Source organism: Phasianus colchicus, chromosome Z (genome assembly GCF_987193195.1).
Source record: "Phasianus colchicus chromosome Z, bPhaCol1.hap1.1, whole genome shotgun sequence".
Classification (NCBI taxonomy): Eukaryota; Metazoa; Chordata; class Aves; order Galliformes; family Phasianidae; genus Phasianus; species Phasianus colchicus.
In genome coordinates this window covers 16,319,928-16,345,783 of record NC_143476.1, presented here as the reverse complement: position 1 = coordinate 16,345,783, position 25,856 = coordinate 16,319,928, and the positions used below count along the sequence as shown (strand labels likewise).

General features: G+C 39.5%; 1 protein-coding gene and 1 non-coding gene across 2 annotated transcripts in view; one reads left to right on the top strand and one right to left on the bottom strand.

The window, feature by feature from the left end:
• The first annotated feature begins 684 nt into the window (after positions 1-684).
• LOC116239730 (small nucleolar RNA SNORA13) lies at positions 685-814 on the top strand. The gene has a single exon (XR_004169154.2). It is a non-coding gene; the product is annotated as a small nucleolar RNA SNORA13 (small nucleolar RNA).
• A 5,676-nt stretch (positions 815-6,490) lies between these two features.
• EPB41L4A (erythrocyte membrane protein band 4.1 like 4A) overlaps positions 6,491-25,856 on the bottom strand; it is a 131,740-nt gene continuing 112,374 nt past the window's right edge. Inside the window, exons 18-23 of the mRNA XM_031609903.2 lie at positions 20,643-20,762; positions 15,391-15,438; positions 14,719-14,787; positions 13,722-13,832; positions 12,858-12,939; positions 6,491-10,417 (exon numbers count right to left, since the gene is read on the bottom strand). Coding sequence (XP_031465763.2) covers positions 10,292-10,417; positions 12,858-12,939; positions 13,722-13,832; positions 14,719-14,787; positions 15,391-15,438; positions 20,643-20,762 — 556 coding nt within the window. The 3' untranslated portion in view covers positions 6,491-10,291. The remainder of the gene's footprint in view (positions 10,418-12,857; positions 12,940-13,721; positions 13,833-14,718; positions 14,788-15,390; positions 15,439-20,642; positions 20,763-25,856) is intronic.

The window sequence follows — 25,856 nt, the reverse complement described above, 5'->3', positions numbered from 1 at the left end:
AAGGTAACAGTGTTATGATGAGAATGGACTCAAGGTGAGCCAGGGGAGGCTCAGGTTGGGTATTAGGAAAAAATTCTTCTCAAACAGCAGCGAGGCGCTGGTCAGGCTGCCCAGGGAAACAGTGGTGTCAGCGTCCCTGCAGGTGCTCAAGAACCCACACAAAGAACTCGTGCCCACAGTACTGCCGCCCGACAGAACGAGAGCCAGAGCAAAGGAAACACCACGGCAGGACGCAACGTTCCGCTCCACCCAGCAGCCGGCGGGCAGCACTGCGCCTCCGCGGTAACATCTGGAACCCCTACCCTCTCCTCCGGACTTGGAAGTGCTGAGAATGAATGGGGGATTTGGGGAGGAAGGGAGGCTGAGTGCTGTCTGACCTGTGAAGCTGGACAATTATTTGCAGATTCCTCATATGGTACTGCTTGGGTATCTCTGTCTTTAAAGTGAAAACATGGTTTTTGCTTTCTTCCAAGTGAAAGAAGCGGAAGTTTGCCAGTGGCCAAAGCAAGCAACGGTGCAAGCACATGGCATCACAGGAGTACGTGTGCTTGTAACTCTCTTACTAAACAGTGCTTGCTGTATAAAAGCATTATTTACTTATGAATTTCGAAGAACTTGCATGTTGGGGAATTGGTATCTTGAAATTTGGCAGAGAAAAACGGTCAGTTTTAGTACTTCCATTTTTGCCACTGTGTTGCCCATTCACTGCCTTCTAAAATGAATGTGGTGTCAAAAAAGGCAAATGAATTCTTGCTCAGGCTGTGTAAGGGACTGGCTATTTGCCTTTCTCCTCCCTGGTTTTGCAAGAACGGAAAAAACCTGTAGAAACTGTATGCTTGAGCAATTGCGTAGTAGATTTTATGCCTCAAATTTTTTAAAAGAAGAATTTGATATTCAAAAAGGGGGAAAAACTGGATTGTTGATGGCCACTCTTAGTACTATTCAGCAGTCCTGTCTACCAGGATAATGAGAACAGTTGTACTGTGAGTATGCTGTACGTAACTTCCAGACTCCTTCAGAGGCCTCCAGTTTTTTCAGCGCAAATAGGTATCTACAGCTTATATTTTTGCCTTTATGCATTAGCTTTTTGTTATTAATGGCTGTGGGAGCAGAGCAGCATAAAGCAAATCACTTTGCAGGATTGCTCCATATTGGTCATCAATGTCTTCTACTGTTGCGCTACAGAAAAAACAGTGTTGATGCCCTTTTGAAAGTGCAGAGTATACTGTACCCCTAGCAGATGTGGCTCTTACCTTGGTAATTAGCAGGGTTTATTCTTACCAGAGTGCTTAACTCTCTTCTTACAGAGTGTGTTTGTGCAGTAGCCGTGGGTGATCTTCCTGGCAGTTCACAAGCTCACAGGGATAGGCATGTGGTGAAAGCCTCCAAGCATGAAAAGGGAGTGTACTAGAAGATGACAAAGTACTGACACCCCAGCTCTCCTGCAGTTTTATGAAGTAAGCGATAGTAATCTTCTGCCGCTGTGTCCTGCAGCTTTCTCCTATAATGAAGCGGACTTTCTATTTTAAGTTCAGCAGAATGACTTCAGAGCACAAATCTGAATTGAAACACTGAGGTTGAACCCAGCCTGATGGCTAGGTTCTCATCAACAACAAAAGCAAAGTGGGAAGGCAGGTCAAAATTTTTGAAGCCAGGAATGTTTGGGACAATACTGGAAGTGTGATGGGGAATGATTCACTGCTGACAAATCATTATGAACTTACCTCATTTCAGGGGACACAGAATCATAGAATGGGTTGGGTTGGAAGGGACGTTTAAGATAATCTTGTTCCAACCCCCCTGTTTTAGGCAGGGACACCTCCCTCTAGACCAAGTTGATCAAAGCTCCATCCAGCCTGGCCTTGAACGCTTGCAGAAAGGGGCATTCACAACCTCACTGGGAAACCTGTCCCAGCGTCTCATTCCTTCACAGTAATGAATTTTTTCCTAACACTTCTCCAGTTTAAAGCCATTTCCCTTCATCCTGTTGCTACCTGCCCATACAAAAAGACCCTCCCCAGCTTTCCTGTAGGCCCCTTTCCGGTATTGGAGTGCTGCTATAAGAGAAGGCCTCTGAGAGTCTTCTATTTTCCAGGCTGAAGAGCCTCAGCTTTCTCAGCCTGTGCTCATAGAAGAGGTGCTCCAGCCCTCTGATCATCTTTGTGGCCCTCCTCTAGACCTGCTCCATCAGCTCCAGGTCCTTCTCACGTTGGGGGCTCCAGAACTGGATACAGTACTGCAGGTGGAGTCTAACGAGAGCAGAGTAGAGGTGCAGAATCACTTCCCTTGACATTCTAATCACCTTCTCTTGATGACCCAGCATATAGTTCGCCTCCTGGTCTGCAGGTGCACACTGCAGGCTCATGTTTAATTTTTCATCAACCAACTCTCCCAAATCCTTCTCCTCGGGGCTGCTCTCAAGCCATTCTCCACCCAGCCTGTATCTGTGCGTGGGATGGTCCTGACTCAGTCGCAGGACTTTGCACTTGACCTTGTTGAGTTCCATGAGGTTGGCATGGGCCCTCCTCTCAGGCCTGTCCGTGTCCCTCTGGATGGCATGCCTTCTCTCTAGCATGTCAACTGTTCTACTCCGCTTGATGGCTGCAAACTTGCTGAGGGTGCACTCAATCCCACTGTCCATGTTGCCTACAAAAATGTTAAGTAACACCAGTCCCAACAACAATCCCTGAGGAATGCCACACGTCACCAGTGTCCACTTGGACACTGAGCCATTGACAGCAACTCCCTCAGTGTGGCCACCCAGCCAACTCCTTATCCAGCAAGTGGTTCATCCTTCAAATCCATTTTTCTCCAATTTGGTGACCAACGCCAACGAACCACACTGAATGAATTATTTGAGAGCATACACGAAAATTACAGAAACTATCATCGGAAAGGAAATTCAAAGTATAAACAAGTTTCAGCTCAAAGTGAAGAAATAACTGATAGTCTTGTAAATCAGAAATGGTAATGATATTACATCACACGCTTGTTGTTCCTGTTGAGTACTTCATGAAGACTACAAAGAAAAAAATGCTGGACATTTGTTTTGTTTTTTTTTAGCAACTGTAACAGACCAGTGTTACTGAACCATGGGAAGGTGCAGTTCTGTTGAAACATACATTGTCTGGAATAGAAACCCCGAAAAAATATGTGCTTGTTTCACATCTTGTGCAATGTGTGTCGATTAAACCTCATTATGCAGAAAATGCATTCCAGAACATTGAACAAAAAGCATCTTTAGCACATGTGTCTGGATTCTTGTTCTTGGTGTTTCACTGAGGCATCCAGCATTTCTAAGTGATGTAGTGGAAAGAAGGATTCTGAATTGAAGTGCATCATGGTGATAACTCCAAAAAATAAGTATGGATGCAAGAAAACTTTGTTAAAGTGGAGAGTGTAGAAAGTGGAGAAACTTAAGGAAAATTCAGAATGGTATTTGTCATTAATGATTTTGTTGCACTTTTTTCTTTTTTTTCCCCACTATGCCAGAACAAAACACAACAGAAGATAAGTTGAGATTTTATTATGGGGTTTGTAGTAGTAACTATCAAAATGTAATTGCAGCCTTTGGAGGGGAGACTAGTTATTTCACAGCCAATTACTGCCAAGAAGCAAAAGGAAGTGAACTGAACTGAGTTTTGAAGGAGCTTTGCGATCCAACAGTTGTCCATGGTGAAGCCAGATATTCTTACAGTAATCTCTCAGCAGCTACCAAATTGGCTTACAAAATCTACATTGTTTTGATGAAGAATTAGTCCAATTATTATTATTATTTTTTAAATAAACACAAGATTCAGTATTTTCACTTCGCACATATGTGTTCATACAAAGGTATGTTCTTAAGTAGTGAAAGATTCCTACATTGCTGTTTGCTTTTTGGAGTTGAAAATAATAACGGAACAGAAAATTTCACTGGAAATACCCAATGTTTTACCAGTGCCTGTGAGAGAACGAAGTGGTGAAATTCATTCAACACTTCTAACACTGTAATTGCTTAAGGGTTTTTTGCAAGCAGTTGTTTATATGAGCCTGTCAGACACTGGGAAGAAAAATGTACATATAAATGGTAATCCAGTATGAATAACTATCTAGCGACGTGGCTGTTCCTTGCTTTTCACCATGAAATAACTAAATATGATCCTCCCTTTTATCAGCTTACCATTCTTCGAAACTGTCATTGTGTACTGCACAGACGTAATGTGCCTGGGTTCCTACTAGAAAATTTTCTATAGATCCCCACCACATAGAAGGCGTTTGAGCTGCCACAAAATTATAGTTGATTATGATCTGAAATTTTGCTCTGATATGCAAAGAGCATGTCTTTAAAAATAGGATTTGCAGATATTAGCTTCTGACTTTCTCCAGAGTGATGAGGGAAAAGCTGATCCTTGTATCTTCATACTAGTCTCAGGGATCTGGCAATTCAGAGGACGTTACTGAACACACCTATGTGCTGCATGTGCCTAATCTCATAATGTTTGCCTTTTTTTCTAGGAAGAACTGTTAGAACCAGCCTGAAACAAGTGGCCATGCAAGGCTACTCCATAAAAAAGAAAAAGCTGTTACAAACTTGGGAACGTTAAGCCTTAAAATGCTTATAGTAACACGAGTTCTTTCTAACCGTATTAGAACAGTGTTTATGTAGACATAAAAAAAAAAAAATAAAGATTTATGTTTCTGTTATTGGAACTCTTCTCTTTTGCAAGCTGTACTAACTGCCAAATAGCAACTGAAGCTATGTCCTTCTGTAGCACTCAGGGTGGGTTAGCTGAGTTATATGTTGTGGTGAGGAAAAGCAGAAATTTTAATTTAGTATACCTAAGAGGAAAGGTGTTTTTCCAATATGAAGAACTGCAAGCTAGTTCTGTAACTAGTTACATAGATCAGCTACATGTTGTGATACTTCAAGTAAACTTCAAGTAGAGTGAAATGCACTTCAAGAATAGCAAATTAATTTCCTGTTGGTTTTTTTTGTTGTTGTTGTTTTTTTGGAGGAAAGTTCATTAATTGATTGTATCAAAAGAGCAAAAGCTAAAGTTCTGTATTTCAAAGTCTTCCTGTGTATTAATGTAAGCAAACTATTAATGCAACATCGAAGCACAAGTGGGAGTTGATGTCTGGTTTCTCTTAAGGGAAGACAGTTTAGACAAGTGATTAATTTTTAGTGATTCAGAATGTAATTACTGGATGCTCTTGAAAGCTTGAGGTTGTGCTAGGGACTATATTTCCTGAAGATACCATCTGTTCAAATGTTTTGCACCTGGGTCTTTGGTTTTGAACTGCGGGACAAGAAAGGGTAATATTTAAGACTTTTAAAAAAGAAAAACAAAGAAAAAGAAAAAAAAAGCTGCCAACAGCCAGTATCATTTTATTGATGGCGAAAATGTTAACCTCCTTTGAACAACAAAAATAATGGGTAATCTTAGGCATCAGAATGTATTAACTGTTCCATGGTGTGGTGGAATGAAGAGCAAAAAAGGAAAAATAGGTAGAGAGAGGAATATGTAAGGGGCACCGATTACTAAAACAGTAATGGTAAATAGAACTGTGGTAAAAATAAGTAAATATGAATGCATTAGGACTCCCCTTCTTGTTTGTTTGTTTGTTTGTTTGTTTTTTATGAGTAGCTAACTCGACTTCAATTGTGGAAAAAAAAGTGAGGAATCTCAGGTTTTTCTCCATTATTATTTTACACTGTCTGACAGACTGTTCATTTTATTAAAATAAGTTGCCAGGGTAAGAGATTCCCAGGTGACCTAGGCGAGGAAGAGAGCAAAGATATATTTGTGCTAGATCAGCGTTGCACCAATCCTCAATTCTGCTACCTACTCCAGTGCTCCGTGGAAGAAAGTATGAAAGCTGAGAAACAGAACTCTTGAAAGGTGTACACAGAAAGAGAAGTGTCACGTTCCAGATTCTTCTTTAACCTAGCATACTGCATCCAGCTTCACTAGGGCAGGTTCTATTGAAGGAAATATTGAAGAAAATTGTAATAAATTTAACAGAAGAATATGAAGAAAGTCAAGTACACGTTTATACCCTTACTGAGGAAGTAATGCACAAAACTAGCTGTTTTCTGAAAATCTAATGCTACAGGTGTTACATAAACTATCCAGCTGGGAGAGTAGCAGGTTTCTTAACTCTTACTGAGAAGAGAGAAAATGGGCACATAAAGAGGAGATAGCACCTGCCATACTGTTATCTGTATGTTGGGTAATCCAGTCTGTTGATGCATTCTGGTGATTTTTTAGATAAGGAAAGAATCTGTACCATGTATATGTACTGGAAGTATGAAATAGAAGGCTGTCAACTTTTTGCTACCAGGAGAAATACTTAATCTGGAGAGGCTGTATACTCAAGTGCATATTAGTTGGTATTATACCTGTTTTTACCAGATGGTGCTGTCAAATGAATGCATGTTTATAAGGTTTTGCTCCTTTGTGTAATGTAAATAAGACACAGAGGCAACCATGGAATGCCCTAAAAATTCAAGTTTTACTTGACTTTTTTAAATAACTTGGACACAATTATCGACACAGCCATCTATCAGATTCAGTTTAAAATAAAGCACATAGTTGCTTCATGAATACTTAATGTACATAGAGCATATGAATCACATCACAGATATGCTTTTGCATGTTGTTTTAAAACATCTTTCTAGAGAGCTTTGAATTAAACAGGCTTTCCCAAAAGAAAATTTGCTATATATTCAGTCCACTATTCACCTGCGTAAAGATGACTGATTTGGCAACTTGTAATGATTTTTTTAACCAACATCTTCAATACAATAAGCTTTATTAGAATATGAGTTATAATCTTAGAGTCACTGATAAGAAGTGCAGTACAGAAAACTGCAGGTCAAGGCTAGCTCCCAACAAAAGAAATCAGACAGAAAGCAGGGGGACCATCTGTGCCAAACTTTTTGTAAGTTTTGTGGTACAGATAGTAAACCATCTTTATCGTATAAAATGTGTTCTACAAAGAGATATGTCTGTATTGTTGGTGTAATATTAAGTTCTGCAGATTGCTTATTCATAGCATTTACAGAAATCTCAGGCAAATACAGAGGCACAAAGTTAAAATTGTTGGCCAGAGGTCACTTCAGCAGACTAGAAGTTAAGCTAAGAATGTTTCATATTTTTATCAGTTATTTGTCCATTTTATGACAAGTCTGTGTGACATCCAGCCTCAGTGTAAACTTTGCTTGATTCCTGTCTTGTGCAAATACTTCCAAACTTCAGTTCTGAGAACACAACTGCCTCTAGGCAGTGCAGGAAGCTAGGGAAGGTAACAACTGCGGACAGTATAGGTGTAGGTCACAGCTGTAAGTGGGAGATGCATCTTTGTTTTAGGGCTACAGAACTGCAGGGCAACTGTAGCTGTGCCAAAAGAACTGCTTTTCGTGACTGATTTCTTGTAGGTTTCTCACACAGAACTTGGAACCTCACGAGAAAAGGTGCCTCTCCTCAAATGACTTAAGAAAAGCTTGAAGGGAAAGGAAGTGCATGTTTATGGAATAACTTTCTTTTTCTGTTTCATTAGCTGACAGTCACATCCATGTTTTGGTTTGTTTCACCATCAATACTAACATGTAATACATGTGCTAAGTTTGGGCTCCCTTGTGCTGAGAAAAAACTATAGTAGTTCTCCAGACTGATAATCAGAGGTGCTAAAATCCTGCTTTCTAAATGATCTCATAGGGAATAAAGCTAACTCAAATCCAAGACACTGCAAGTTTTCCACTTAAATGCAAACAATTTGGCTTGGCTAGAAAACAGCTGTGAACTGAGAATTAAAATCTACTAACAGCAGAGTAGGTACAAGCCTATTTTCTCATGCAGTAGGGTAAATAATATGCCACAAATCTGGCTGATGGTATCCGCCAACAATACACAAAAGCTCCCAGGCAGATGACAACAAACAGAAAACATTAAGTTGGATGTAAACCTTAGAAGCAGTTTTCTTCCTGATTGATAATATTTGAAGATTGGCAAGATACAGACATTATGTACAGATAATGCACAAAAATAACACAAATACTCCTAAAGAAGCAAATGTGTTCTACTTGCCTGTACCTGAGTAAGTAATCCAGAACAATAGCAATGATTTAGAAAGCAACAAACTACAAAGTGTGCAATCCTCCAGCTTGGAACATTTTCTTGAACAAATGAGTGGCTTTGATTACAAGAGACTCTAACTAGTTCTTGCGTGGTTTGTTGGATTTCAGTAGTCTTGCAGTCTTGCAAAAGATTGTGATGACCTCACCAGAATCTTTGCACATGCTAGGTTTTCTTTTTTGTTTGTTTGGGTGGGGTTTTTTTGTTTTGTTTTTGTTTTGTTTTGTTTTGTTTGGGTTTGCTTTTTTTTTTTTTGCTTCTGCTTTTTGTAACAGCACTTGTAAGAATGCGTATCAATGTCATAAAAGGTCACTTTAAATTGGAAAAGTGATTGATAAAACCACTCGACAGTTCAGGGCACTTTTTAGCAATCTTACAGCTAAAAGCAATTGCTTTAGCTAGAAGCTTTAAAGCAATCTGAGAAAGTACTTAAGCGAAGCTCAATAGTGTCCTAGAATGACATCTCCATGAAATTCAGAAGAGCATCCATGAAAACAGTATTTGCTTTCCATCTCTTTAAATTATTTACTGAAAAAGCAGCACTGTCCAAAGTACAGAGAAAAGATATTACCAGGTGTATCTGCCTTGCCTGGAACAATGTAGTATCTCTCAGCCTGCAGACAAATTTGTTGTAATGGGAATTTACAACATATTATGTCTACCACCCTAGCTAGCAGCATCCATTTGACCACCTCAGTTCATAAAAGAATTTAGGAAAACTGTGAAAAATAAAACACATTATGCAAGATTTTACTTCTCTCTTTTGTCAGGGAAAATGCCGTGCCTTTTGTAAAGCATAACTTTGGTGCCATTACATACTCCAGCTCACAAATAGTATTGCTTTTCTGAAAGGGCTGTAAGACCCCTGGTATGATGTTGCTAGGGGCAAAAGACAGGATCACTATGAATCACTAAAGCTAACAGGTTGACTTTATGGAGGACAAACATTAAAAAATGTTTTGCTAAGTTTCGTAATTAGCAAATCCAGGCTGCCCCAACTGTGGACAAATGGGTGGCAGAAGAATGGCTTCTGCATTTTGTACAAAGTGACAGGACATGAGAAGAGCTAGGCATCACTTCAGATCTATAGTGTAAAATAACGTGCTCAGTCTGCAGCATAATTAACAATTATTCTGCCTACCCTGAAAAGAGAAAAAAAGTTGCAACTATCATACTTGAAATACTGCCTTTGTCATTTTATCATCATAGAAATGGCTCAGAGAGGAATAACAGAAGGTATCAGCATTGATTATTTCATATGAAAAGAGATTAAGGCAGGCTTTGCTAGTCTAGTCATTAAAAAATAAAAAATAAAAATAAAAAGAGCTATTTACTAGCTCTCTTAAATCCTACTCTACCAGTTTTATCATTACTTAAGTGCATCGCTAAACAATACAATAGATAAGTACATATCCCCTATTTTTTCCAGTATGGTTTACCATAAAATGACAGATGTATTTTTATGGTATGGAATGTTCAGTTAAATTAGCCCTCTACACAGAATGACAGAAGGACATTCACCATCCAGAACACTGAAAATTGCTGAGTGAGTGTAAGTCTGTACAATTTGTGGAACTCTTTGCTACAAGGTTTTCAATCAATCAATTATTTCTGAGCTAAAAAAATGGATTCTGTTGACAACAGTATTAAAAACACCAGCATCTCTTGTTGTGCTATAAACTGTGTAAGAGTTAGCAGTCCTTATATATCAGGGCACAAGTTGATCACCAAGTGGAACTGTGAAGGTGATTCTTTCCAAATCACAGTGTATTGCACAACTGGCCAAAAATATGACTTATTTTGCTTCTCTTGAAGCATCTGGTCCTGATCATGTTAATTAACAGTTATTTTTTGGAAAGAGGCTATTCAGTTACAGAGGAGACCATAAAGCATGTTTTTTCTGCAGCTTTTTTTTTTTTTTTTTTGTAAATGTAATTGCTGATCATTCTGTTTTGTGAGGATTTTCTGGTTGTCTTACTAGTCAGCTTCTCCTCAGTCACGCCCCTAGAATGGTCCAAATGGTAAAGGCACTGCTTGGCCTTCCCAGCAAGCAGGCTGTGTTCCTGAATGTCCTGTAGAAACTGCCACCACTTCAACTTCAGTTCCTTCCCTTGCACGCACAAACACACACACACACATATTCTTCCAAAGAACATCCTCCAGTGCAGCAGTCAAGTCTCCACCTTGAAGCGTGACACCTGTACAGTTTTTATCGTTTTAGTGTTGGTTTTAATATCGACGTTAGTAGACAGCTGAGACTTTTCTTCTAAAAGGCTGTCTTTAGATCCATTCCGTCTCTGAAGGGAACAAATAAAAATATCTTGTTGAAAGAGCACAGAATTTAAATGCCATATTTTGATAACTGCAGCTATGACTGCTGTAGGTGAAGGACATGGCAGTTTACAGATACATACACTAGGGATATGAAAGTCTCTACACTGGATCAAACAGAACCTTTTCCTCCCTCTTGCCTCCTCCTTCCCCTCCCAGCTGCTGCTCCTCTGTGCTATTTGAATTCATATTCCTTGCTCAGGAAATTCCACAACTAATTATTTGGTATTTAGCCAAATACAGCAAGCAGTATTCAGTGGGAATTAATGGCCACTGTTGTAAGGAGGTCTGGGACAGAGTGAAATGAGAGGTGGTTATGGATGTTGAACACTATAATATTAATTTCTTCCAGGGCCACTTAAGCCACACAGTACTGGATAATGGAAATAATCTGATTTTGATTTTGAACAGGAATCAACCACACAAGTTACTTACTGAAATAAAGAACATAAATTTGCTTTGTCTTAAGTACACCAACTTCTCCATTCCTCCTGAAGCAAATCCTTTCACAATTCTTCCATCATAAGCATGAATGCTAATATCCTTGAAGTTAGCTAGCCTTGAAGTGAAAGAAGTCACTTCAAGGTGATTGCTGTTTTAAAGTTGTTTGAACTTAAAGTGATTCTAACTGCTTATATGACAAAATAGGGTAAGTGTTGCCAGTTAAATTCTGTGCAGTTTGCACACTATATGGAGTATGAGCATGCACTTCTTGCATATCAATATGCCAGACAAACAGACATGAGGATGGCTGTGGGAAGGAGATATTTTTTATGTTTCCTGTTATTTTGATTTCATACTTAGATTTCTAAATGACAATTTTGTGTTGGTAAGCAATAATTTCTTTTGCTGACAATGATGCAGAGCATTCAGAGTACTGCTCTGCAGAGTGCGGCCTCACCTCAAGCACTGGGTGCAGCTTTGTGTGCCACAAGAAAAAAAGGACATGTACCTATCAGAGAGTGTCCAAAGGAGGGCTACAAAGTGGGGAAGGGCATGAGAGGCAAGATGTGTGAGGAGCAGCTGAGGTCCCTTGGTTTGTTCAGCACACAGCAGAGGAGCTGAGGGGAGGCCTGATGGCGGCTGCAGCTCCTCACAGGGAGCGGAGGGCGGAGGGCAGCGCTGAGCTCTGCTCTGTGTGACAGCGACAGGCCCGAGGGAACGGCATGGAGCTGTGTCAGGGGAGGGCAGCTGGGGGTCAGGGACAGGTTCTGCACCAGAGGGCAGTGGGCATGGAACGGGCTGCACAGGGCAATGGGCATGGCCTCCATGCTGGAGTTGTGGGAGTGTCTGGACAATGGTATGAGTGTCTCTCAAAGGGTATGAATTCTGGCTGGTCTGTCTGGAGCCAGGAGCTAGACTCGATCTTTATGGCTCCTTTCCCACTGGGGGTGTTCCATGATTCCATGAATTATGAATCATACTCATTTTTTTTGTAGAACATGCCATTCCATACATATAACATCTCATTTCCAGCAGTGATAGCAAAAAAAAAAAAAAATCAAAAACTAATCAATAATAATAAACAGTCTAGGAGAAAGGAAGATTTTGCAGTCTGCCAATACAATTTTACCCAGGTATATAAAACGTAGTATTTAGGTAAAAAAAGCTTCTTGTAACTACATAGTTTAGCTGGAAAAACTTCCTCCAGGTAAAACAGCAAGTAACTCTTAGAGAAATAGCCTTCTCTACATACCCTTCTAATATCGGGAAATTAGTTGGAAATATGTCTGGAATTTTTCCTTGTATGTTTGTTTTCGTTTCGATTACTAGTACAACAGAACCTCAAGTGCTTTCTGAATATTAATTTCCTTCTCGGTTTTTAAGTTTAATACAGCTATCCAATCTCAGTAATGTTACTTCTGATAAAAGCTAGTGATTACACTTATGGTAAGTTGTCTCCTTTTGAGATTTCAGTCAGTTAAAAACTATTCAGCATTTGAAAAAAAAAAAGAAAAAAAAAAATAATAACTTCAAGCCCAAGCTGTGAGAGGAGGATAAAGTTTGTCATTACAACCAAATCCTGAACAAACCTGTACATTTTAATAAATTTTGAGAGCTGATTATCTTCCTTTAGAAAACTTATGTTCTTATGGATGCATCGAGCTTAAACTGAGAAAATATCTTTAACAGCAGATGCATGTGTTCTGTAGCATGTGCTACAGAATTCCTTGTATTTGGAAACAAACAAAACAGACTGCAAAATGCAAAATTTCCTGCTACACTGCTTTGGGGAAAAAAAAAAAGAGTCAGCTTTAACTATCACTGAATAACAAAGAACTTACTTAAATAAAGCACTGAATAACAAAGAACTTATTTAAATAAAGCACTACATTCCCTTCTGTATCAAATAAATAAATTAACAGATAAAAAATGGAAAATTGTAAAGGATGTGTAATTACTAACCTGCTGAGTAAATTGGATGCTGGGACCTTTAACATCTGAGGATCGTGTAACAGGCAGCGGAGGCACCAGATCATTTTTCGCACTGGAATTAGGATATTACAAAGTAGATACTGCTGTAATGAAGTAAACTATGAAATATACACAAAAATAATACTGACACTGACCCAGGGAGTTACCTAAGCAAACTGTGGAAGGTCAACACCTGAGTTTAGCCATCCATAAGCTATCATGCTGACTATCAATAGTCAGTGGGTGGAGGAATCTCCACAGCACCTTTCAATCCATCTTCATTCCAGGGCTTCTTACCTCCTGGTCTTGAGGAACAGTTCATTTTCATAAGAGATCAGCCCCACCTGGAATCATGCATGTGCCACATGTCTCCCAGAATCCCACCTAACTGAATCTAGCCTCTCAAACTCCTTGCTGCAGTGTACAAACATTTTCTCTACAAATCAGTCTTTTTGGAAAGACCGACCTACCCACTGTTGAGTAGATTTCTCATGAAGCAACTTAATACAAGTGACATTTTGATTCTAATTACAGATGTATGTATTTGGAAAGCAGCTCATGAATTCTCCCTTTAGAAACTTCAAGATTTATCGCCAAGGAATAACAGAGGTTTATTTTTCATATTTTCCCTTTTCTAAGTGGACCAAGCAAGCCTACGTGGCCAAAAGAGACCAGAAATGCTTTTCTACTTCTTTGAGTCATGTAGGTCTGAAGAGCTACTATTTATAGGATCACTTGAATCCTATGGCATCAAATAATCACATGTATGCCCCTTCTAATCTAAATGCAAGCGAGCTCTGTACAATTTCTGAGCCAGAGTAAAGCAGTACTTTGCTAATAATCCCAGTCACGTACTTCACTTCAGACAGAACAGATCTTTCACCATCAGAGCACTGGGAGCGGCGATACTGACGGTAACTTCGAGGTGAATGTGAATGCCTAATGCGTATCGGGTCGCCTTGAGTCCTAGGAGAGACACAAAAGTCACAACAGCAGGTCAGTATATCAGACCTTCGGAATAAAAACAAAATGCAGCTGCCAGCTGAGAGACCCGCCCTTTTATTTACTTATTTTTATAGTATAAGAGGCAGCTTTTTACACTGGCTGAATTTATAGCTGATGCTGTCCTTTTGAGTCTGTACCTGGAATTCAATGCTTTGCTAAGTGCCTTGGTCACAGACAAGCACGTCAGTTTTTGAGAATGAAGTATTCAATACAGAATGACTTAATATATGCAGCTTTAACATCACCCTTTTCTGTTCAGTGATGCTGAGGAAGCAAATTAGAATGCAAAGTGTGATTCCATTTCTGTCACAGGCAGCTGCCTGCATTAAGACATGGCATCCCAAATGGGCAATTATTGCAGCAAAATAGATGACTGTTCTTAAGGAAAGGGCTGTGCCTTGGCAGCTGCCCGTGATAAGCAAGGGGGCTGATCAAGTCAAATAGTGCTTTAAATGGCCAGAATGAACATGTAAGAAGAAAGCATAAGTTCAAGAAATAAACGGTCTTGGTTATTTGCATTCAATTCTTCCTGATTCTATAACGCACAGCACATAGAACAGACTTGTGTACAGACTGATGTACATACAGAAGATACAGACATACAGCATGTGCATAAGTGTGTGGCACACATGGAGAGATTAAGACATTTTTTTCATATTTGGGAAAGAAAATACTAGGTTTTAAAAAGATGAAGTGTTCTCATCCAACCCATGCGAGGTATATAGCGGGGGTAGATAAAATTTTAGGGATTAAGTATAAACCCAATCCTAGTTCAGTATAATAAAGTTCACATTAAAAAAAAAGTAAGCTTTTATATTCACAAACAAAAATCCTGATAGAAACTCACTCTATTTTTGTGTACGGTATTTCTTTCAATTGCTCCTCAGACAGTCCAGATGGATCCACAAGCTCCTTCCTAGAATGCATTAGGCAAAGGAAAAAGTCTAACAGTAGCTCCCAACTTCAAACCCATTATTTTTGTTATTATTATTTATATTAGACTGGAAAGATTTATTGAAACAAGCTGTTGTCAGCTCTGAGACTACCTTGACAACAAATAGAAACCTATTAAGAAATGTGTCTGATATCACCTCTATTGCTCCATCTACATGTCACATCCTGTTTCACTCTCAACTTCACACATTTTGATCTTTCAGTTTCACAGTATCAAATGCAGTGTATACTGAACATCAGATATGCTTTGGAATGGTTAATCGTTCCAAGTGGTAGTTTTAGGCATAGTATAATAGGGGGCCTCATCCCAAAAGTATCACTATTACAGACGAGGACATTTTGCAAGCCCCAGCTCTAAAATCTGTATTTTTCTTTATAATTCACCTACATACAATAGTATTTAGTGCATTCAGTGCTCTACAGAATCTTTTACAAGTCATTTACACCTGCATAATTAATCATGGCACTTAACCAAATTCAAAAGTGGTGACCCACAGTCACAGAGAAAGGGATGTGATTAACCATTTGAGGAACAGTACAGCAGTCGTTCAGATGCAATACTTACTGAATATGTTTCCAGAGTTCTTCTTTAGCTTGTACATCTGGGCTTCTCCTACAAACACCAACAAAGACAGTAAACTGTGAAAACCATCATCTGACACACTACTGTTCAATAATCAATGTTAAGAGCACAGCCTGCACAGAAATCATTGCAAGCGTAGCCCACCTGTGACTTCTACATATAACATTTGTTAATTCAGAAAATACATTAAATCATAGCTTTAATCTAACTGAAAAGTTATTTCCTCTAAACTACATGTCGTGTTCCACTAGTGAAAAATATGCTTAAAATATCAATGACGGAAAGGCTCCTCTTTGCAAGCCAAAGCATTATCTAGCCACTGCTCCCCAGGAACCCAGCTGAAGACAGCCTGTTTTGGAATAACCTTTATAAAGGAGAAACCTTGTAGCCCAAGGAGCTATCTGTGAGGGAGAGAGACAGACTATACCAGTCTGACACAGCAGTCATGCCAGTGCTCACTGGTAAAGGACCCACTGCTCTGCTGAGGTATCATAGCACAGCCTTTGCTTTCTGGTCATTTCCAATTAAGGTTACTCTCAGTTTATTTAGCACTGTCGTGTCTGGGACAAACCAAAAAAAACCCACCACCGCCACTCAAAAGCCAGTAACTCTCCCTCACACAACCACACATCCCACACCAGCTCCATATGTTAGCATGTATTTAATTCACAGAAAGCTAAAATCATAATTTCTGCAACACACATACAGAAATATAGTAAGGCAAGACTGAGTAGCAAGCCTTATACAAAAAATACTGTATCCAAACTGGGTTCCCTTTCTTTTCTTTTGCTTATTTTACATCATTGCAGGGGAAGCGTGAAATCCTCACTGTTGCTGAATCTCAAATTGCATAATAGATTAAATAAACACTCTACACATTGGCAGGGATGGCATTTGCATGGAGCAATCAGATAACCCTTTCATTGGGACTATACTAACTCTGTGTAGTCTGCTAGATTGTTCTACATCAACTTATGTGAGATGCCACTTCCAGGGGGATTCTGTATACATAAATGCTCCCACAGTTTCTCACTGATTCTTACATCATCTCATGATAAAGCTTTTTTTTTTTCTTCAAACAAAAGAGGCTGTCATAGTCAAAGATGCTTTTGGAGTGAAATAATCCAGATATTAATGAAGATATCTGAGAGGAGGACATGAGCCTTTTAGCATCTGCTAAATTGGCTCCCCACTGTCCCACGACAGAGCTATGTTGGCATCAATTCCAAAACCGTTTTCTGTCACTGTTCCACTACTTCTTCCGTTGATGTGCTCAGATCAATCCCAGATTTCAGTATGGGAATAAGCTGATTTCAGAAACATCTGTATTTCAGTTCATGTTATACAGTGGTATGAAAGCAGATTATGTAGGGATGTTAATTTTACTTCTTAGATTTTACAGGTATAGAAGTACTAGAAGAAAGTTTAATGCTTTGCAAAACCAGAGACACATAGAAGAGAACCCTGTTAGTGCCTCCCAGGACTAACATGAACTGATCCATTATGTTCTTGCACTACAAGGGACAGCTGTTCCCAGGCAGCCTCCCTATCTCCACTTACTTCCCAGCTCCTCCTGATGGTAACAGCCACAGCCAAAGCCACTACAAGTGGCTTGCAGTATGATTTTTATTAGTGTTCAGAGGTTTTTGTTTCTCTGTGTACTTGTGTTTATTGTAATGTATTTCATTTTCTTATGTTTTCATTTCTCCCATCTCACTTCACTTCTTGCATTTACTTTGCCTTTTCTCTTTACACCAGCTCATGGTTTTTTAACTCCCTGATGTAGAAGCTTGTTATTCAGTGGCTTTTAACAGCCTTTTCCACCCCTCAATTTTGAACTGGTTCCTCCTTCTCTGCAATCCCTTGCTCACAGAGCAGCAGCTGCTGTATTCACCCAGGGGCTAGGAAGACAGGCATCCTCCTCATACTGAATAATCTGGCAGTGGGGAATGCAAAGGCTCCTCAAAAAATGCCAGCTTCTCCAGGGAGGCTTTGTCATGCTTACAAGCCCTAGTTTGCCTCAGGAAGCACAGCCTCAGGGTCACCCCCACAGTCCAGACTCCCACAAAGCAGTGTACTGTGCATACCACTGACCCATCTGATCAGCTCATTGCTCTTAGGCATTCATGTAAATACAGTTGTTCAAGATGTGGCTGTAAGTCTCACAGTCCCACCAATCACCAAGAAGCCTCAGCTGCGGTAAGAAAGGCTAAATTCTGAGGCAATGTGGGAAGAGAATAGTTAAATAAGAAGTCATCTTCACTTCCCCATCTTTTAGGAATTGTGTCTTCTGCCTCCCTGCTAGCTCTGGGTATTTAACTCTGTGATCTCCCCCATCTCTCACTCCTCCTCCTCCTTCCATCCCATACCTCCACTAATAAGGAAGTCACTGTTGCAAAATTCCTGTACAGTCAAACATGGCATGCCACGAGGGAAAAAAAATCACAAAGGAAAGGGGCTGAAAACAATAATTCCTCAAGGAAATATTTTTAGGAATTCTCATCTTAACATTATTTATTTTCCACCTGCTTAAGAAGTGTTACATTACTGGGATTACCTTGCAGCATCTGTTCAGCTTAGCTCCCAACAAAAGAATATTCAGAAATATGATACACGTGGAGTATCTGAATAAAAGCATTTTTCTATGAAAGCTCTGTTCCTGTCTCCTTGTAAGGCAGTAGGAACACTATCACTCTTAAATGAAGAAAAGTCTGTAGAAGGAAATGTCTTGTTAGAGTATAATGCAGGTATTGTAAATCCTGCATTAAAAAGTTGTGTTTGTACAGCTCTGAACAGCCTGTGACACTGTATCTTCAAAGCCAGATCACACAACACCTCTTTCACTTTGTTTACAACTTTTTATTGTGAATTGTTATACAAATCATTGTTTGGACACATAATGTACGCTCAGATTGTTTTACTGCAATATCTGAATCGAGTTTTGAATGGACAGCAGTTTACAAACAATTTGTTCACTAATCAGATTCACTAATGTGCAAGAAGTCCAATGGGAATTCTCTAAGTGGTGAGTCTCCAGAGTTCTTTGTTTCTATTTGGTTTTTACTAGCTCAAACAGCCCTACATTTTAATACAGCCTACAATTTGTGTCTGCATCTGCACGCTTATTAATACTGCAATGTGATTCACAAATAGTAAATTTAAATAGCCATGGAATTTTAATGGCCATTCTTCTTAATTAAAAAAGCCCTTTGGCTACACAGATGTTTCACGCAAACTCTTGAAAATAAACCCTGTAAAACTAGAATTGGGAGCTCTCTATATCTTTGATTCCTTTAAAAGAAAGAAGGTCAAATTCTTGTTAAATATTTTTATTCCTGAGACTGAGGAGACACCAAACCCTGCCACCAACAATGATTAATACCACTCATTATCAAGCAAATGAAATACAGCGTGCCAGACACAATAAAAATGTTTCAGTCATTACTTTGCACTTTCAGAATTAACCTTTACTTAAGCCGACTGTAATAACGAACTTAATGTGAAAGGCTCAGCTGTATCATTAAAATGATGGTTTTCTGTCAGATGTTAAATGTGCAGATTGAGATGACCATATGGCCAGATCTAAAAATAAAAATAACCATACCTTACACTCTAGGGAATCATTTCCCTTGCTTCTGACCTGTATTCAGTCCTGTAAGCAAACAGCTGAGCCAAACTAAATCAAATTAACATTCTTATACGCTAATGTAGTTGTGCTAACCATTCAAATAAAGGCCTTTTACTAAACTTTTTGAAAAGTACTTTTAAAGGATTTCACAATTTACTTTTTCCATTCATGCTTTCATACATTACATATCTACACCATACATCGTAGTTTGAGCTGGTTTTCTTTCTTTTTTTTTTTTTTTTCTGTTTTAACTGAAGAATGAGACAAAGGGAGGAATATGATCATCACAAACACAATAAGGAGAAGAAATGAGGAGTCACCCAGAACCTTTAGGATTCCTCCCTTCTTTGCATCATCTGCAATCTTTCCTTCTTTTGTATAATATTGCTCTTTGCTAGTAGTAATTTAGGGACATACACAGCAGAATGTCACTGCACTGAAAATAAAACCTGTATCTTACTCTCAGTTGGCCACGAGAGGGAGCCCGTAATGTCCTTGCAATGAAATCCACTTGGCATATGGAAAAAAATTGAGTTTGCTATGAATTTAATCTAACCCAGTTTACACTACTTTTTGTTTAATGTTTAAAAAAAAAAAGTCAGTCAAAACTGATCAACTGCATTTTGTGGCATCCTTACAAGTGAGCATTAATATCTCTTATTTTTAGTAATTTATCCTTGTGTCATTACACCTAATAAAGTTTGACTTTTGTGCAGCTGAAAGTGAACAAAACTGCACAAATCCAGTTCAAGTAGAAATTCCAGCATTTGAAAATGTAACACTAAATACTATTTCTATAAAAAACTATAAAAAAACCAAACAAACTTTAAGCTATGTCAATGAAGATAAATTAGTTTCAGCACCAAGTGTAACTGCAAACAGAACTTAAGGGACTTAAGAAACATAAGTGCAGATTAAATTTAAACAGGTAAGTGAAATAATTTATTTAGGCATTACACAGGCTCTGCTGGCCCATTCTTAACATGAAAGGTAAATTTAAGAAAAGATATGAAAGGGAATTTTCTGCATAATTGTGTCACAGAGATCACATGTTGTGCATCATTGTTAGAACTGAACAGTTCACCTGATTTAATGAGGCAGTGAGGATGGGGACAGAGTTATAAAGATTGCTCTTTATTGCTTTTCTCCCAGTTCTACATAGCTGCTCTCCCATGTACCAGTGATAACTGGATATGGAGACATCAGCAGCTAGTCTCATCTGCAGGTGCTGTATTGATGAAAGACATATACACAGATTTCACAAATTCCTCTATCTACCACACAAAATCTGAATATTTTCACAGACATGCTGTCCAGAAGTGGGAACCACTGTCCTCATTATAGAATTATAAACCTCATTGAAGGCGACGCAGAGAGTCCAGGTGTGTTACAAAGCTCTTTTTGTAAAGTTACTCACGGTCTGAAATACAAATTACTAGAGTGATTTAGACCAGAAGAAGAAATCTGCTTCAGTAAGGACATGCGACACGACTATTGGTTTTCCTCAGCAGTTGAGAGCAAAAACCACACTGGAGATATTCCTCCTGTGTTTTCACATACCACAGCAGCCTTAATTTTCATGCCAGAGCAGTCAAGGAGTACTTACGATCGAGATCTGTGCCTGGATCGCCGGTAGTTTGGATCTGCCTGGCTTTTTTCTTTTTGTCGCCGTAGCACAGCTTCCCACTGAGGAGCTGAGTCAACCATGTCATTTTCTTGCCGTAATCTGCAGAAAAAGTACCGGAACTTAGTCTGAGGTTTCCAACACAGAATGCTCAAAGGCAGCAAGAGGGGATTTATCTCCATAAAAATTCATCTCCTGCAATGCAGTATTTTTACATTTTATCTTGCCAAATTTTGATTCGTGTTCCAAGAATACATAAAATGCAAGAGCCTATATAAAAAATAGACTCATTGATTTGTTATCTAGAAATAGATCAAGCTGAAATGAATTAGTCCAAGACATTAAAAACAGACATACAACTCAAATTCAACCTGTCCTCCCAGCCCAAGCCAAACATCTGGAATGTTTTTGCTTTCCCACTTAGGTGCTGAAGGCCTCCTCATCTACAGCAAGCATAAGGCTGATATTGTGACACAAGACTTCAGTATCACTACAATTTATTCATCTCCTCTGTCACCCAAGGCCTTAGCAACCCTTCCCAGTGAGCACCTCTGTTCCCTGGAACAAGCACAAAGCCCAGACGGAAAGGGAAAATCCCATCACAAAGGAGACAAAGATAATCTCCTGATTTTATTTATCTGACAGAGGAAGGCAAAAATCTGGGGGAAGAGGAAAGCTTTAAACTCCAGCTCTGCTCAGCGTGGATGGGTGTGAAGCATGAGATGAGTCCTGCTCAGAGGTGCAGATAAACTCAATACTCAAACAGTGGTGGAACTAACAAGGTAGGAAGGAATATGAAATCCTAAATTCTGTGAATTATTTCATACATTAAAGTATCCAAATTCTCTGGATCTAAGATATTATAGTATGAATTGATTTTCACATGTGATTCTTCCAAAGTCATGCATCCCATTACTGCAATGTATTAAAGATTAAAACAAATGTCAATATCCTGTAGGATGAACATGTTTGACAGCAGGCTGACATAATTCTATCATGGAAAAGCTAGTCAGGACAATTGGCGCAACAATGGCTGGCCAATAAAAGCTCTGCAGAAGCTTCAGGGTTTTAGGGTTGCAGATACTGCTGTTGTGATAAAATGCTAAGCTGGGACAAGTGGATGTGTTTAGTTACAGCTGTAAACTTAAAATTCAACAGTGATGTATATATAAATCACCCTGGAAAATATCACTCCAAGAGAATGAAAGTATGACCAGCACACTGAAGAAACTAGGGAAGTTTAACAGAAAAAAAAAAAATGGGAAGACTGGCAACAAGGAAAGAAACCATCAGAGTTAAGTGTTTTACTTGGTGGAGACATGACTACCTGAAAAATGTACAGCATGCTGTTGTTGTTGCTCTTCAGTAAATATGTACCTTTCTAGTTAAATTTATTCATGTTTAAGGTCCCTTCCAACCTAAGCCATTCTGTGATTCTAGATTTTTAATTGTATTGGGCTGAACTGACAAAGCAGGTTGCTGCTTTTGCTTCAATAAAATCTTCACTCACATGCATAATGAGTTTTGAGCTAGATCCCTAAGTACTGTAAACAATCATAACTCTACCAAATGGCACTAAGCATCTGGAACAGACCACAATATCAGGTATTGATTTCTAAGCAGGTTTTTTTAAACCTGTAATCTGGTGGTAGGGATTAACATAAGCATCTATCTAAGGCTTCTGTAGAAGAACTCACACAGTAACAAGTAATGAATTGTGATTTTCATCCTGAATAATCCAGTTTGTGGAGACAGCAATAATCCCACATGGCATAAACAGTATGAACTACCTCACACATATGGCCATCACTTAACCCTGAACAAAAAGAAGACGTGACTGTCACATCAGTGCTGCTGCACTGGGTGCTGGATCTGCCTGCTTGCCATCTACTCTAAATCTACCCTCTTTTAATTTTAAACCATTCCCTCGTCTTATCTACATATGCCCTGAAAAAGAGTTTCTCTCCATCTTTCCTGTAGGTCCCTCTTAAGTATTGTAAGGCCACAACCACGTGCCTCCAGAGCCTTCTCCAAGCTAAACAAGCACAGCTCTCTCATCCTTTCTTCATAGGTGAGGTGCTCCAGCACTCTGATCATCTTTGTGGTCCTCCTCTGGATATGCTCCAAATCTCCTTGTCTTTCTTAGCTAGAGAGTCCCAGTCTTGGATGCAGTACTCCAGGCAGGACTTCACGAGAGCAGAACAGAGGGGGACAATCACCACGCTGTGCTAACTCCCTAAGCTGGCTATTCTTTTTTTTTTTTTTTTTTTTTTTAATGCAGCCCAGATTTTCCTGGTTGGATTTCTGGGCTGCAAGCATGCACTGCTGGCTTTCTCATAAGCCAGCACCCAGGTCCTTTTCCTGCTTTCAATCCATTCTCCACCGACCATGTGTTTGTACTTGGGATTACCCCAATCCACGTGCAGCACCTTGATCTTGGCTCTGTTGATCTTAGTGAGGTCTGCACAGACCCACTTCTCGAGCTTGCTCCTCAGGATGGCATCTCTTCCCTCCAGTGTGTCAACCACACCACACAGCTTGGTGTTGTTGGCAAAGTTGATAAGATTGCACTCAATCTCATTGTCCATGCCACTTAGATTATAGTGCCGGTCCCAATACTAATCCCCCCTTGTCACTGGTCTCTACCTGGACATCAAGCCATTGACTGGAACCTTGGAACGTGATCAGCTTACATTTTTGGTTAGTGGAATGAAGTCTAGTTGGAGACTAGTATCTCACACTGTTAATGCTGGTATCCTGTTTGATATCTTCATTGTTGAGATGGATGATGTGCCCTCAGCAAGTTTGCAGACAATATAAAATTCAGTGAATTGGCTATTACGTAGTGTCATGCTGCCATCCAGACCAACCTTGACAGACTGGTGAAATGAGCACAGAAATCACATGAAGTTCAGCAAAGAGAACTTCATAGCTGGGAAGGAACAATCCCAGACATCAGGACATGCTGGAGGCCTTTCCAGCTGGAAAGCAGCTCTGTAATAAAGGCCCAGAGGAGCCAAATACATACAAAACTGAACATGCATTAGCAGTGTGCCCTTGCCACAAATAAGGCCTATGTTGTCTAGGGCACAGAATTAGTGGAATGACTATCACCAGCAGGTGAAGAGAGATGATCCTTCCCTTCTGCTCAGCCCTGTTGAGGCCACACCTGGAAGACCAGATAAGTTCTGGCATCCTCGGAACAAGAAAGTCATGGATACTGCAGAGAGTGTCCAACAAACAGCCATGAAGATGATGAAGAGACTGGCTGGGAGAAGAGCTGGAATTGCTCAGCCTGGAGAAGCCTGAAGAAAGCTCAATACATTTTTATCCACACTATAAAGGTTTACTATAGCATTAGAAAAAAAAGCAGACATTTTTTCAGTAACAGAGGTATGAGCACTGCTCTGACAGTAATGCCTCCTACTTCATTACGTCAGCCCACGACATCAGAGCTGGATTATGGTGGTACGGCAGTAGATAGAACCTTCCCACTGTTACATGTGATTGCTGTGCAAAAGATGGCAGCAGAGGGGCAGTCTGATAGAATGGCATCTGCATGGAAGTGCATTTGAAGCAAAGGTGTGGAACTGGAATGCAAAAAAAGCTGCACTCATTTACATTCACCGATGTCTGCTGAATATTTCTGGAGACCAAACAGTGGATGGGAAGGTCCTTATAGGGAGAGTGCTGAGGTGGTGGAACAGACTGCCCCAAGAGGTTGTGGATCCTTTGTCCTTGGAAGTGTTCAAGGCCATGTTTGATGGCGCCCTGGGCAACCTGGTCTAGTACCAGATCTGAAGGCCAGTGGTTCTGCCTGCGGCAAAGGGGTTGGAACTTGATGATCACTGGGGTCCCTTCTAATCCAAGCCATTCTGTGATTCCATAATTCTATGTGAGTACAGTGAGGGGTGGGTGGTGTGTTTCAGCAGTGGCAACTGCAGCTTACCTCCACTGGTACATATTTTCATGAGCACAGTATGCAGGATCTAATTATCACTGGCAAAAACACATAGCTAATGGTGGTGACTACATTAAAAAAGAGTGTTTTGTAGCTAAGAATTTTCTCTATCAGATAGTGTTGTTGTGCTCTTTTTACAGTTTCCATGGAAATAGGAGGTATTACTTTCAGAGTGACCAATATTCATCATGGGTTCTTCCACTTACTATGAATATTTGCTTAGGAGAAAACGTTCAGATAATGAGGTAAAACCTCAAAGACCTACTGAGATAAAGTAAAAGATTTTCTTACCAATCTTCTTCTACCTTTCTACCTTTAGTAGCTCTCACCTGCAACTCTGTTTTTCTGTGATATTTTATTTTCATCTGATAAAAAGTTGACTTTAGTTTCAATACACAGAAAAACTTAGTGTGCTTGTCTCAGGAACTCAATTATTATACTGTGAAATAAATTAATATTCATCCATGCAACAGATACAATTGAGTGAAAGCACTTGGAAGCCTCACTGTATTGTCACAACTAACCCTGTTGGAACTGGATCACCTCTGCTAAGGGGAAAATTAATTACTACCTGTGTCCTTTTAGCTTATCAGATTCTTGCTGTGTCTGCTAACAAAATGCAAACATTCATTATGACTGGCTTTTGTTGACAAGGAACAAGTATCTGACCTTCCATAAATAATGCTTGTTTACTTCAGCACTGAAAATTACTTTTGATCTTGTCTGATTTCAAGTGACCACCTAGGAGCAAAAGATGCTGCAGCTTCAACATTTTTAGCGTATCTTACATTTCTGAGAATGTCAAAAGAACATTAAAATTCTTGTCCTTTCATACAAATTGATTATGCTCTTTTTAATTGCAAGCACTTTTCCTGTAACTAAGGTTGGTAAAGGCCCATTCACTTCTTCAGAAAAGGATAAGCACTACTTAAGACTTTTTACAATTCAATCTTTATATTGCAGGAATCTTTTAAAAACATTCTTGTGTCCAGTCTCTAATTTCCCTGACTTGCCTGTGAAACTCCCAGAACAAGAAGTTTCACAGGAGAAAAAGGCAAGCAAGATTGTACTAAGAGAATGAAATACAGAATGCACCCACTTATCATTGAAAACATACCAGTACTTCACTCAAACTTCAGAGCTCACTCAGAAAACAAAACCTCCATGCACAGTACTTCATTGTTAGCTGAGTATCTCAGAAGACTGCTCTAATTTAAACAATTGCCAAACAAATC